The 15,224-nt window shown below is 46.9% G+C and overlaps 1 protein-coding gene across 14 annotated transcripts in view; it reads left to right on the forward strand.

Moving 5' to 3' along the window:
* The window catches only part of lef1 (lymphoid enhancer-binding factor 1), a 61,829-nt gene extending 46,927 nt beyond the window's left edge, over positions 1 to 14,902 (forward strand). For 4 of the 14 annotated variants that reach the window (XM_071407680.1, XM_071407679.1, XM_071407674.1 and 1 more), the window contains exons 9-12: positions 2,053 to 2,101; positions 3,142 to 3,207; positions 3,772 to 3,815; positions 13,292 to 14,902. In XM_071407680.1, the coding sequence (XP_071263781.1) occupies positions 2,053 to 2,101; positions 3,142 to 3,207; positions 3,772 to 3,806 (150 nt within the window). In that variant the 3' untranslated portion in view covers positions 3,807 to 3,815; positions 13,292 to 14,902. The remainder of the gene's footprint in view (positions 1 to 2,052; positions 2,102 to 3,141; positions 3,208 to 3,771; positions 3,816 to 13,291) is intronic. The other 10 variants (XM_071407686.1, XM_071407682.1, XM_071407681.1 and 7 more) reach the window with 8 other exon arrangements.
* The last annotated feature ends 322 nt before the right edge of the window (positions 14,903 to 15,224 follow it).

Genomic DNA, 15,224 nt, shown 5'->3' on the forward strand with positions numbered 1-15,224 from the left:
GTTGAGCAATGTAATAAAGTAATGACTTTTCAAATAAGTTATGTTGCACGTTATGTTGGCTGACAATTTGTTAGCTACACTGTCCTTACGAACCGCATAGCATATCATTACAGCAGTATGTACCGGTATGTTAGTTAGCTACCTAACGTTAGTTGGCTACTAATACATTGTTGAACATGCCAGTATATTAACTATATGCTATCTAATCAACTACCCAACTTATTGGGTACTACCCAACTTATTCACAGCATTCTTAGCTTAGCTAAGTGGTATAGTCGGTGTGCGTTCTCAATGGACTGGCTATCTATTCCGATTTCAGAGCACTCTCGTCTGAGTGTGCCAGAGTGTAGAATAAATGATGAATTTTTGACCGCTCAACACCCGTTGAATATGGCCGGTGTCAGTAAACGTCGTCGGCAAAAAAACATAATTCAATTGTTGTCAGCAGTACACTTAGTCACCAATTCTCTGGATAACATGAAAACAGCCTAAACAGCTCTGCTAGGGTGAGTAAAATGGTCAGAGTGAGCTGTTCTCTCATTTTTGTCTGGAAGTAGCTAGCAGGTTAGCCAGTTAGCTTGGTTGCTTGACTGCCGTTGTGAGGTCAGAATGCTCTGATCAACCCTACTCTTCAGCCAGAGCGTCCAGTGTGCGATCTGAACACTCCGAGTGCGAAACGAACGTGAATTAACGAACGGACAATCTGACAAAGCTCTGAGTTTACGAACGCCCAGAGCGCTCTCTGGCACTCCAGATTGAATTTACGAACACACATCGTAAGATGTCTAGCTAGTCATTTGTTATGCTAACAAGCTAGCAAGAGGTTACATAGCAACAGCGTCAACTTCCGGTAGACAGGCGAAGCGCTAGTACGCTCAACTGAAAGCACACCGCTCGTTTACAGTATACTAAAATGAACTAGTAGTATATAGTACGTAGTATATACTCATTAAGTATGTAGTATGCTGTATGTTTTTATGGGTATTCGAACACAGCTTATGAGTCTCATAGACACTTAACACCAAGCACCCCTCCGACATAAACTAAGCCCTTCATAGTACTGTACCACACACACACACACACACACACACACACACACACACACACACACACACACACACACACACACACACACACACACACACACACACACACACACACACACACACACACACACACACACACACATCCTCACTGTCATAGACTACTGTACACATCACCTGCCCCCCCTCCCTCCCTCTCTCCTCTCTCTGTCTGCCACAGCGGTGTGAGAGGAACCCAGATTAGCTCATCATAAATAAGTGGATTAGTAGACTTTGCAGCAGGAAACCAAAGTGCTGCTCATATTTGACTAGAATGACTGTTCTGCTGCTATCTCCACCTATAGTCCCCCTCCCTGGGGGATTTGGGTATAAGCTATAAATCCACACACACTTACTCACAGTGGAGCTCAGTGATCAGCGCTCGCTGGAGGGGGTTGACTGATGCGCTCCATGGTAATCAGTCGAGGACCAGCTCTCCCAAGTAATATATAGCCACATGTTTATGTTTTAATTACATATTGATGTTTGGTGTTAGGAGACTGAAAAAGACTATATACGCTGCTGCTGCTGCACTTTAAGTCTTTATATAAGAATGGTGATGGACGTTTTGTTCATTATAGGTTGTTAGAGAGCACACACTGATACAGGCGAGGAGAGGACAGACGCGTTTTCTACTTGTTACGATTGGTAGGCAAGGGTGGGGTTCAAAACCTAACATTCTGGAATGGATCCTACCAAACATGTCTATGTTTGTTAGAGAGCACACTATTCTGAAGTCAGGTGTGGAGAGGATGGAGACAGCCAGCTCTCATAGGCAGGGAGTAGAGATGGTCAGCCCCTCTGACCAATCCCAGCGTGGTGATTGGCTGCAGGCGCAGAGAGCGAGGGGTGCTGGTTGGCTGCCCGGCGGGGGATGAGTGAACAGGGCAAACGGCAGCAGGACTAAGCGTGGTGGAGTGAGGGTGAGTGCTGGAGCCACACTTTAAGCGTTCACCTCTATATTTTCTAGGGAAAGAAGAAGAAGCGGAAGAGGGAGAAGATCCAGGAACCGGCTGCAGGTAACCAACCTCTCCCCCTTTTCCTCCCTCTCTTCCTCTCTTTTTCCCTTTCTCTCTCTCTCTCTTTTCCCCAATTTTGCTCTTTCTCCCTCTCTTTCTCTTCCTATCTTTCTTCCTCTCTCTTTCTCTCCCTCTCTTTTCTTCCCTCTCTTTCTCTCCCTCTCTCTTTTCCTCCCTCTCCCTCAACCATTTATCTCCCTGCCTTTCTCTCTCTTTTCCTCCCTCTGTCTCATCCTCTCTCTCTCCCTCTGTCTCTCCCTCTCTTGCCCTCCCTTTCTCTCCCTCTTTCTCTCTTTTTTCCTCCCTCTCTTTCTCTCCCTCTCTTTCTCTCCCTCTCTTTTCCTACCACTGTCTCTCTTTCTCCATCTTTCGCTCTCTTTTCATCCCTCTCTCTCACTCTCCCTCTCTCTCGCCCTCTCTTTTCCTCCCTCTCGCGCCCTCCCTTTTCCTCCCTCTTTTCCTCTCTCCCTCTCTTTCTCTCCCTCTATTTTCCTCTCTTTCTCTCCCTCTATTTGCCTCTATTTCTCTCCCTCTCTTTTTCTCCCTCTTTTCCTCTCTTTCTCTCCCTCTCTTTTCCTCTCTTTCTCTCCCTCTCTTTCTCTCCCTCTGTTAATCCCCCTCTCTCCCTCTCTTTTCCTCCCTCTCTTTCTCTCCCTGTCTTTTCCCCCTCTCCATTTTTCCCTCTCGATTGTTGTTCTATGAGGTGATGAGTGTTCAGCTTGTCCTTTACAAACTCTCCATGCAGTCTCTTTTGTGTTCGTCTCTCACACTAGCCTAAGTCATTTTAACACTTACATGCACCACAAGCAATAAAAGGTCTTGTCATCGTGAAACAGGCCCCTGTAATGCTGAGATAATCATAGCCAGGTGTTGTGCCATGCTTGTCACACAGTATTGGGGAAGCTATAGCTGCATTTCCCTAGAAATAACCAATCAAGAGGCCCCACTTTGACCATGTGGGTAGTTTCACCTGGATTATGCATGAAATGTTTCAGCCCCATCCACCCATAACCACCCCTCTCCTCCTCCTCCCTCTCCAGACCCCCATAGAACTCCATTCGACCCCTCCGCCCTCACTAGAGTGGGCTTTCAGAACCACCATGCAGGTACCAGTGTCACTCAACCTGCACCTCTCCTTTGTACTCCCTCCCTCTCTCCTTTCTCCATCCATCCATCCCCCCCTCTCTCACCCCCCGCTCCACTCCACCTACTTTGGGATTAGTCTGTAAATGCTGGTTGGCTTTTTAACTGCTCTCTGGGCTTTGCACTCTATTGGTTTACCTGCTGTATGTCTCTGCCACTGTGCTCTTAGTTTAAAGCTCTATGTAAACACTGCACTGTTGTGTAGGAACCTATTGGGGGAAAAATATATATTTCAAAATCTAATCACTATCGGTCCAGCTATAATGTAGACCGCGTGCTATATTACCATTTCCATACCTATTATCAAGTGGCTTCTACATCTGCATTGCTTGCTGTTTGGGGTTTTAGGCTGGGTGTCTGTATAGCACATCTGCTGATGTAAAAAGGGCTTTATAAAAACATTAGATTGATTGAATTTCTGCTTTAGTTTGTGGTGAGACGTTCCATTAACCCAATTGGCTTTCTTTTCCTCACCTGGACATGCCTTATGTAAAGACAAACATGTTAAACGATGACATTTTCTGCAGGTACAGGCCAGAGAATGAAAACGGCGTACATCTGAGCAGAAATGGTAAGACCCCCCCCTCCAGTCATGCCCGTCTGGTCTGGTAGTATGTGTCAAGCCTTGTATACTGTTTACAGACTAATCCTACAGGGTCCACCCTACACTCACCATGGTCATTGTGTCACTCAGTGGAGGCTGCTGAGGGGAGGACGGCTCATAATAAGGTCTGGAATGGAGCGAATGGAATGGCATCAAGCCACGTGTTTGATACCATTCTGCTTATTCTGCTCCAGCCATTACCACCAGGCCATCCTCCCCAATTAAGGTGCCACCAACCTCCTGTGGTGTCAATGGTGTTAAGTCTCAAGGAGTGAGGTGTGTGTGTGTGTGTGTGTGTGTGTGTGTGTGTGTGTGTGTGTGTGTGTGTGTGTGTGTGTGTGTGTGTGTGTGTGTGTGTGTGTGTGTGTGTGTGTGTGTGTGTGTGTGTGTGTGTGTGTGTGTGATTGTGATTGTGTTCTGGGTGTGTGTGTGTGATTGTGTTCTGGGTGTGTGTGTGATTGTGTTCTGTGTGTGATTGTGTTCTGGGTGTGATTGTGTTCTGGGTGTATATTGACCTGGCCACTCCATTGACAGTCTTTTGTCTGGCTAGTGAGATGACCATCTGACTCCTCTGTGTGAACGTTGCAGTGCATGGCTGAGAAACTGTTGTTGATGAGTCCTGTCTTAAATCCAAACTGATGTCCTTATTAGACGTAACTCCAACACGAAAATGGACAAAGTGCTCTGCATGATCGAAAGATGTTACAGAACAGACCTTTTTCTAGTCTGGCCTCTTCATAGCAGCAGATATTCCTGGAGGAGTGGGAGGTTCCGTCCCAAATGGAACCCTATTCCCTACATAGTGCACTACCATACCCCTATGGACCTAGTGCACTATATGGAATAGTGCACCTCCCTCCATTTGGGAGGCATGCAGCCTAGGCCCAGATGGTTTGCATGTTTTCTGTTCTACCCGACCCTGAATGGAGACTAGACCTTCCAGACTACATCTGGGCTCAGGAAAGCTATGAAACACCACGCTCCACGAGAATACTGTCAAATCACATTGTTTGATAGAGATTTGTTGTCGGTTTGGTGTGAAGTGTGGAGGGTGCTGCTGTGCTGTACGAGCACTATAACACATAAAGCACTACGTAAACAGTCAAATGTTGTGGGGTTTATTTGGTTGGGGTTGCTCTTTGTGAAAAGCGTCAGTTTGTCATTGGGTAAGTTGTGACCAGCGCTAGTAACAGACACAAACATGTAGATCTTTTGGACCAAAGTGTCACCAGGCTTTAAACGGGGTGAAATAAATGCATGCCCTCCTTTCTACCTTTAGATTTCTCTCTCTCTCTCTCTCAATTCAATTCAATTCAATTCAAGGGGCTTTATTGGCATGGGAAACATGTGTTAACATTGCCAAAGCAAGTGAGGTAGGTAATATACAAAAGTCAAATAAACAATAAAAATGAACAGTAAACATTACACATACAGAAGTTTCAAAACAATAAAGACATTACAAATGTCATATTATATATATGCAGTGTTGTAACAATGTACAAATGGTTAAAGCACACAAGTTAAAATAAATAAACATAAATATGGGTTGTATTTACAGTGGTGTTTGTTCTTCACTGGTTGCCCTTTTCTTGTGGCAACAGGTCACAAATCTTGCTGCTGTGATGGCACACTGTGGAATTTCACCCAGTAGATATGGGAGTTTATCAAAATTGGATTTGTTTTCGAATTCTTTGTGGATCTGTGTAATCTGAGGGAAATATGTCTCTCTAATATGGTCATACATTGGGCAGGAGGTTAGGAAGTGCAGCTCAGTTTCCACCTCATTTTGTGGGCAGTGTGCACATAGCCTGTCTTCTCTTGAGAGCCATGTCTGCCTACGGCGGCCTTTCTCAATAGCAAGGCTATGCTCACTGAGTCTGTACATAGTCAAAGCTTTCCTTAAGTTTGGGTCAGTCACAGTGGTCAGGTATTCTGCCACTGTGTACTCTCTGTTTAGGGCCAAATAGCATTCTAGTTTGCTCTGTTTTTTTTGTTAATTCTTTCCAATGTGTCAAGTAATTATCTTTTTGTTTTCTCATGATTTGGTTGGGTCTAATTGTGCTGTTGTCCTGGGGCTCTGTGGGGTGTGTTTGTGTTTGTGAACAGAGCCCTAGGACCAGCTTGCTTAGGGGACTCTTCTCCAGGTTCATCTCTCTGTAGATGATCTCTCTCTCTCTCTCTCTCTCTCTCTCTCTCTGAGGTTAATCTTATAACATCCTGCTGTCTGCATTTTTATGGCATCCTCTCTCTCTCTCTCTCTTTTATCTCTTTCTCGCTTTCTCTCTCTCTCTCTTTATCTCTTTATCTCTTTCTCTCACTCTCTTTTATCTCTCTCTTTCTCGCTTTCTCTCTCACTCTCTTTTATCTCCCTCTCTCACTCTCTTATCTCTCTCTTTATCTCTTTCTCTCTCGTTATCTCTTTTATCTCTCTCTCTTTCTCTCACTCTCTTTTATCTCTGTCTTTCTCGCTTTCTCTCTCACTCTCTTTTATCTCCCTCTCTCACTCTCTTATCTCTCTCTTTATCTCTTTCTCTCTCGTTATCTCTTTTATCTCTCTCTCTTTCTCTCACTCTCTTTTATCTCTCTCTTTCTCGCTTTCTCTCTCTTTCTCTCTCACTCTCTTTTATCTCTCTCTTTCTCGCTTTCTCATCTCTCTTTATCTCTTTCTCTCTCTTTCTCTTTTTCTCTCTCTATTTCTCTCTCTATTTCTCTCTCTCTCTGTAGGGCAAATCTTACAACGAAATGAAACCCTGAACCAGACAAAGGTTTTCCGCTTGTTTGATTCTTGACCGGTGGCTCCCCCCTCTGTACCTAAATTGGACCGTTTTTCTCTTATTCGCCGGCCGCACTTCGCCTCTGCCTCTTTTCAAAGGCGGAGAGACTTTATCCGTGATCCAATAATTAGCTGTGTCTCTCCGAGGCAGGATGGACACCACGGCTGATTCATTGTGACAACCTTAAACTCATATGCATAATACCAGAGAGGACTGCCACGACTCCTCAATTTATGTAGATCCCAAAGAGCCTGGATTGAGGTTAGCGTTTGGCACGGCAGACTTCAGGCAGCGAACGTCTTTAAATGAACTTACTTGTCTATTTCTTTTTATATCCGCCCTCGCCTCGATTGCAATGGTTTTGTAATGGAGTGTGTCTATCTATTCACTCTGAAAGGACACGGCGGATGTTCTTGTTTATTTTTGTTGATATTGTTTGCACATTAATTTGCAGGGCATGATTAATCAGAATACCCTTTTAAAGGAGGGTCAGGATCAATACAACCTCCTTGTCTTCTCTTCTGCTGTACAGATTTAAATGTCTGGCTGAAAAGGCCACACCAATGAGTGCAGCAGTTCAACAGTGTTTCATTTCTTGGAGTGAATTGTTTGTTATCCCCAGTGGGTCAGACACCAGACCCAGCAAACAGCTGGTTATCTTACCTCGCAGTTAAACAGCTCTCTGGGAATCCAGCTATTAGTTTGACATTGTGAAATGTGTATTTCCTCCCTCTCTCTTCCTCTCTCTCTGACACTTTCTTTCTTTCTCTCTTCCTCACTCTGACATTTTCTCTCTCTCTTCCTCTCTCTTTGACACTTTCTTTCTCTTTCTCTTCCTCACTCTGACACTTTCTCTCTCTCTTCCTCTCTCTCTGACACTCTTTCGTTCTGACACTCATAACTTGTCACTCTGTCGCTCTTGACTCATTCTCTCTCTCTCCCTGTTAGTCTCATTGTCTGACTCAGCCTGTCTGACTCGCAGGTGGATGTGTATCTGGTCGGGAAACACACATGTCCTTAAGGCTATCTACTTTTCAGCCACTGCGCATTTGTCACAAAGGGAGACGACTACTAACTAAGGTGGCCTTTTCAATCTGATGAACAGCGTGGGCCATGAGTCAGAAAGGTTCACAAAAACTCCCCAGTGTTGTAACTGACGGAGTCATCTCAGTCCAACTCTTATGAACGTGCTCTTTTGTTTCCACCCGGTAACCGGATAGCTCTGTGAGAGCAAACTTGAATTTCCCCAGTTTTTTCGTGCGAGTCAGTAAATCTGTAGCTCTACGTTTTGCATTTAGTTTTTTTGGGGGGGATTCATCTTGGCTGTTTGAATCTCTTTTTTTCAACTGCCCTAACTAAAAATGGTTTGAAGGCCAAAGATGGTGTGTTTGTGTCGGTAGCTGGTGAACTAGTGTGGTACAGAGCGTTGACTGTAGTGGTCTCTCTCTCTCTCTCTCTCTCTCTAGCCCCCGTGTGTTTGCCTGTGATGTGTGGAGGCAGAAGTCAGCTGTCAGGCTTTGATGAGCAAGGGGTGGGGGTGGGAGGGTGTGGGGGGGAGCAAGGGGGTAGGAGGGAGAGGGCAAAAAATTAAATTCCTCTTGTGCTCGAGAGTTCTCCTTCTCCCAACTGTCATTCCACTCTCTCTCTGCCCCTCATCCCTCTCTCTCCTCCCTTTCTCCCCCTCTCTCTCCTCACTTTCTCCCCCTCTCTCTCCTCCCTTTCTCCCCCTCTCTCTCCTCACTTTCACCCCCTCTCTCTCAAACAGCCAGCCACACTCTCCGGCTGCAGTCAGGCAGGGTTCAGAGTCTTACCTTCAGTTCCAGAGCTGGTTTGATTTGGTGCTGGTTGCCTTAAGGCCACAGTGGAGGACACACACACACCCCACCACCACAGCGTTATTAGTGACCTGGGATAATTGGAATGGTTTCGGGGGGCTGTGAAACACTCAGGGTCTTGCTCTGAGCGTCTCAGCTCAGCAGAGTAGAGGAGAGGGATCTCCTGCCTCCTCTTTAAAACTAGACTTCACAAAGAAGGAAAAAAAAGAGTGGTCTTGGCATAAATCAGGGCGACAGCCACCGGCTAATGTTACTGTGGGTTAGGAAGTAGAAACGGAAATGTCCCCTCTCGCGCTCGCTCACACGCACGCACGCACGCACGCACGCACGCACGCACGCACGCACGCACACACACACACACACACACACACACACACACACACACACACACACACACACACACACACACACACACACACACACACACACACACACACAGCAGAGCCCTGTGAAGGAGAAAAAGACAACCTCAGCACTTGTGGCCTGCCAGGGGTGTAGCAGCTGTAGTGGAATGTCTAAACTATGCAGGTGTGCCCGCCCGAGTCTATCGCGCAGGTTTTAGTCAAACCCTGGACTTAATCTCTTGCCTCTCCTCCTTCAGAGAAAAGGGCTCTCTTTGATACTTCTTAGGGGCACTTGGGGACCTCTAGTTTACATGTGTGCGACTGAGCTCTGCATCCCCAATAGCACCCTATTCCCTTTATAGTGCACTACTTTTGACCAGAGCCCTATGGGTCCTGGCCAAAAGTAGTGCACTATAAAGGGAATAGGGTGCCATTTGGGATGGGTGCCATTTAGGACACAGCGAATCACCTAAAGTGGGGCTTTCTGTTTAGACTGGGTCTGTGGGTTTGTTTTGGTTGAGTCACTGGCCTATTGTGCCGAGGTCTGGCCAGCTGCAGGGAGTGACCGTATGAGGGTAGAGCCTCTCCCTCCCTGCTGGGTTTTGTCATGTCTTCTCTACTTCCTCTCCTTCTCCTTCCCTCCCCCCTTCTCTGTCTCTCCCCGGTGGCTCCTTGAGACTCTGCAGATTGAGGGGGTGGTGGGGGTGTGCTGCCTTGTAAAACGTCCCCCCTTCTGATTCGTTATCTCTGGATCATAAAAGGCCTGCAGGTAACAGAGGGGAGAGATGGGAAGGGGAGAGGGGTCGCAGGAAGATGTTTTTTTCTTTCTCTATTTAATTCTTTATAAACACGAAACTCTGTTTTGAGATGTGGCTGAGTTTCTACTTCTGCTGAACAAAATGTGGCTCCTATTGTAGGGGGGTTTCTCTCCCTCTCTTTCCTCCTACTCTCTTTCTCTCTCTGTCCCGTCTTTCCTCCCCGTTCTCCCCTCTTTTCCCTCCCTCCCTCCCATCCGATGGTGAGTCTGAGTGGCGGTGGGGCTCCTTTGAAGTGCGCCGCAGCAGAGGGAGCAGTCATTGTACGAGCCCTTTGATAGTGCCGCCCTGGCCTCCAGCCCCCAGCTCCAGCTTTGTAGCTGTGCAGTACTGCGGGGGCACACCACACTACGCCGCGCTTGGCCAGACTTCAGCAGCTCGGGCCCCCAGCGACGGCGCATCAGATGTGGGTAGAGGGGTAAGGAGACAGGGCTCCTACCCCCAGACCCCCAACTCTACCTCAGTCTCACCAGCACATGCCTGAGGTTTGGGCTTTTGGTGGCTCGGTGGGCGGGAGCCTTACCCCCTACCGTTCCTCTCCCCACAATCAAAAACCCTCCCCTCTCCCTTCCTCTAGCCTCGTATAGACAGAAACCTCCTTTATCCACTTCCCTTTCTCTTTTCTTCTCATCCCCCTCTCCCTCGTTCTGTTTTAACTGAACCCCCCCGAAACATCCCACCGTTATCAACAATACCATTGTCGGTGTTCCCAGCCCAGACAAGAACAACGTTTCTCCCACCAAACCACCCTGACTTTTGGTTGGAGGTTAGAAATTACAGACAGAGCTATTCTAGGTTTTCCTTTTAATGTTCTGTCTCCCGGACAGAGAAAGTGCTGACAGGAGGAAGCCAGTTGTTAATAACATCAGTTCTCTTCTTCGGTTTTACCTCTTCCTTCTCAAGCTGATGGTTGCCGGTTGTGGCAGTGTCACAATTTAATAGAGAAAGTGAGACTTCCTGATCCGAGAGGGAGTCGCTAAACAAAAGCATAGTTTAAACTCTTCACAGCAAGGTGATTATCTCAGCAAGACGGAGCACAGTCAGTGCAAAGTTTAGCCATCTCCGTTTTTTTCTGGTCGTCTGACTTTGTTTCCTGAACTTAATGCGTTGTCTCAATCACTGGTTGGATTTGAATAGCCACCATTTACCTTTCCATCCAGCCAATGCTGTGTTAAAACCTGATTCTGACCATTTAGAAAACTTGGCAGAGAAAATTACAAGAATCAGGTTTATTTCCAGATTTTAATGCCATCTTGGAGTAAATTTCAGTCGAGATGTACAAATTCCTGGGTTTCTGTGATTTGGAGTTGATCTCTGAACCTATATTTCATAAAATCAGAACATTGTCTGTCTAGGTTGCTGACTTTGTGGTCGAGACAGACATGGCAACAAACAGTCAGCTGATTTGGCATTTCCTCCTCCTCTCTCTCCCAGAACTCTTTCTTTCTCTTTCTCTTTTTCCTCCTCCTCCTTCTCCTCCCTCTCTCCCTCTGCCATGGTAAAGTCTACACTCCTGCCTGTGTTGGAGGCACCTCGCTCCATTTGGCTTATTTTCAGTAATTTGTCGGCGGTGTTTTCCTTTTTCATGGAACCAAAAGAAATCCCAGAGCGCCGCTGCAGCAAAGGGAAGGAGGGGGGAGGGAGGGGGGAAAGGAGAAGGGGAAGGCAGGCGGGACGGGCCCAGCTGCGGGCTCTTTGATTTGCCCCGGGAAGGTGGAGGCGGCGATTGAGAGACGCGGGGCCGTGGCAGTTATCTTAACCTCCCACGCTTCAAAGACCCAGAGGCTGGGCCCCGTTGGTCTCAATCGCTCCCCCCACCTCCCATCCCCTCCCTGGGCCAAGGAGAGCGAGAGCCAGAGCCAGGACCCGGCCTCCACTGGAACAGAGGAGCGTTTCATTTCCTGCAAAGAAGTCCAGCCGGCATTCCTGAGTGCTAACTGAGGGGAGGGGAGGTGGGCAGAGGGAGAGGGGGCAGGGAAGGGGTCAAGTTGCTCCTGAATCCCGGCGTTTGTGTGTTGGTGTCGGGTGGGTCTACTGTGAAGCCCTGGCCTGATGCCCCCTCCTGACCCACCACCACCACACCCCTCCATCGCCCCCTCCACCCCCCAGCCCCCCAGGCTTTTTCCCAAGACAGGAAGGACTAAGCCAGGGCTTTTCATCTTGTGGCCGGGAGGGAAGGAAAAAGCTCCCCAGGACGGGAAGGGGGCTGAGGGCTGGGCTCTCAGATCCTGGGATAAAAAGGGGGCAGTGGAGGTAAATAAACAGCGACAGAGGCTCTGTCTCTCTCTGCGGCCCTCACTACAGTACCTCCTCTCCTTCGCCCGGGAGGCTCAGGGTCAGCCATCCCTGGGAAAGGCGGCCTCCGTCCCACTCCCTTTCATCCACATGTGGTATAGCAATCTGGAGGGAGGGGAGAGTGTGTGTGTGTGTGTGTGTGTGTGTGTGTGTGTGTGTGTGTGTGTGTGTGTGTGTGTGTGTGTGTGTGTGTGTGTGTGTGTGTGTGTGTGTGTGTGTGTGTGTGTGTGTGTGTGGTGCCAGGGTGGAGTTGCAGGGTCAGCTGACTTCTCAACCCACAAAAACACACTTCTTCTCTGACCTCACCACAAGGGAGCGGTCCTTCCACTAATACACCTTCTCTCTCTTTTCTCTCCTCACATCTTTCACTCCCTACCTGGTCAGACATCTACCTCTGAATCTCTTCCCCCTCCTCTCTTTGATCACTGATTCTATTTGATGCTGGAAAATAACCAACACCGCCCGTCCGTCAATAACTGCAGCTAACTCTTTTAGCTACGTTCGCCACAGACCAGTATTTTGAGCAAAACCACTTTTGTGGTTTGACAAACAATTTCCCTTGCATGGATGGGTGGATGGTTGCCGGCAGGGCTCTTTAGAAGGCCCTGTAAAGTGCCTTCCCAGCTTGAGGAGACTCTCTCTACCTCCCCACAGCCCACACACAGCGGTGGCAGCATAAATGTCAACAAGAGGCTGTATCCTAACTAGATGGCTGGTTGCGTTCAGAGAGAGAGAGCGGTAGCAGTAGGTAGATGACATCAGGGTGTCAGTAAGAGAGGGGGCAGAGCAGATGGAGCCAGCTTGGGTCACAGTGACCTGATGTCAGCGCGAGATCAAAGCTAATGCCAACCCACATCCTGTCACTAACCTACGACCTAATGTTCAGTCGGCAACGCCATTACTGCTCTCTGAAGACGGCAGAACTGTAGAGCTCCTTCACTCGCCCAGGTCCTCTGTAGTGTGTGTGTGTGTGTGTGTGTGTGTGTGTGTGTGTGTGTGTGTGTGTGTGTGTGTGTGTGTGTGTGTGTGTGTGTGTGTGTGTGTGTGTGTGTGTGTGTGTGTGTGTGTGTGTGTGTGTGTGTGTGTAGCATTGTGAGGATGCAGCAATCGTTCACTGTATGTGGGATGTGTGAGACTGTCTGATTTCAGACGACGTTGACAGCAATGTGTTGTTGTGGTTTCATGTGTTTGAGCTCCTTTTTAGTTAGTGAGGGGTTTTCCCTCAGACTGAACGGGTTAAAAGTGCATTGCATCTCTCTGTTTATGACCAGTATGAAAGACAGCCAGCACTCGCAAATGACCTGTAACAGCAATGACTATGGACACGTTTAGGCCCTCTGTTGTTGCCCATTGAACTGACAATGTTTCTCTCTACTTCAGGAGGAAAACGGAACGCGTTCTCCACGTCGTGCAAAGCGAAGGCAGCAGCTATGGCCCCTCTGTTAGAGATGGAGGCCTGCTAGATTCCATGAACCCTCCTCCACCTTATCTCCGACCCCTAAGCCTCAACTCCCGTTCTCAGAGGAATATCCCCCCCGAACTTCACTTTATACTCCTCTCCTGCAGTGACTCTCCTATCTGCTGTAGAAACGCTGAACTGAACAAGACAATCACTACTAAAGACCATCATCCGACCGCATGCAACTCCCCAGCCCCCTCACTCACCAGCCCCCTCACTCCCCACCCCCCTCACTCCCCAGCCCCCTCACTCACCAGCCCCCTCACTCCCCAGCCCCCTCACTCCCCAGCCCCCTCACGCCTTTTTTTCTCCTTACAAGCAGCTCTATCTCAATCCAAGGCACTGCACTGAAAACAGTTCAGCGATTTCACTTTGTCAAACACAATTAACACCTCCCCAACACCTGTTTCTAAGTTATTCCTAAGTTATTTGCCACCTCCGTTCCTTTCCTTTGTACAGCCCACTATGTTCGACCCTCAACACTCCCCTTTCACCTCTCTCACTGGATTTCAGACCACGTGTTTGGGTTGCGACCTGACCTCTTTAGACTGACTGCACTATCACAAGGAAGATGGAGGGATGTCAATCACATGTTGTCAAGGAAACATCCTCTCAAGGCTCCTATCCTCCATTTTGTTTTTATTAACGACCAGTTGGTGCAAAAAATATCAACGTTTTATGATTATAGCTTTTACCTTTGAGTTGGAATTAATTGAATGCTTTTTTGTATTTTGAACTTGGTTTAAATTTCTCGGTGTATATTATCAGTGAATTTTTTGTTTTGTTCTTTTTTTAGAATATATATACTGGTATATATGAAAATAAGCTTTGAACACAGGAAAGCCATTTGTTTTCTTGTTAAAGCGTCTTGCAGAAAAATGAAAATTAAGGCTTCTTTTGATACTATTTGTAACAAATAGTGACCTTGACTCGAGTCTTGCTCAGATGTAAAATAAAGCTCAGTATGTGTACTTTTTAAAGAAACTGTCAGGATATGTCACTTTTCTTGGTATTTTTGCAGGCAACGTTAGGACAAAGGCAAGTGGTTGCTCAGAGGCCTATATTTTATTGTTCTAAACTGACAAATGAAGCAGATATATATTTACCCCAGCACTTGGCAGTGTTCATTTTATTGCGATCAGGGTTGGGGTCAATTCCAGTCAATTCAGAAAGTTAACCAAATTCCAATTGCAATTCGACATTTTCCTCATTGGAAAGCATTGAAGAGAAGTTGGAGTTGGAATTTCAGTGTACTTCCTGAATTGACACCAAGCTTGATTGCGATGGACTTTTCTCTTCTCTATCTGGTAACTGTGGTCTTTTTGCCCATGTTGTTTATTTCATGCATTTCTGTAACATTTTATTGATTTTATGCTCTATTTTTAGTATTACTTGACGCATTTTTTTTAATTCATTGTCGTATTTTGAATCACTGTCATCTTGGTATAAGCACTTTGCTTCCCAAGTGGTCACATTTTAACACTTTCAACATGTTTTGTTTTTTTAAAGAAAAATAAAAAGGCATTGGCTCATTTGATCTCCCGACCAGATTTATGCGATAGAAGGTATACCTTACTTACAGGGCTGGTTTCCGGGACAGAGATTAAGCCTAGTCTTAGTCTAGTCTAAAAACCTATTTAAATGGGGATTCTTCATTGAGCATTGTTTTTAGTTTAGGCCTAAATCTATGTCCAGGAAACCAGCCCAATAATCTTGTAGCTTGTGATCATTAGTAGGCCCATCATATGATTCATATCCAGAAATTCTGCATTTGACAACACTGCCACTTAGTGGTCTTAAATAGAACTACCAAGCAGAATTATTGACTATAAATCAGTCAAATCTCGAGGGGAA

This window comes from Salvelinus alpinus, chromosome 6 (genome assembly GCF_045679555.1).
Source record: "Salvelinus alpinus chromosome 6, SLU_Salpinus.1, whole genome shotgun sequence".
In the NCBI taxonomy this organism is placed as follows: domain Eukaryota; kingdom Metazoa; phylum Chordata; class Actinopteri; order Salmoniformes; family Salmonidae; genus Salvelinus; species Salvelinus alpinus.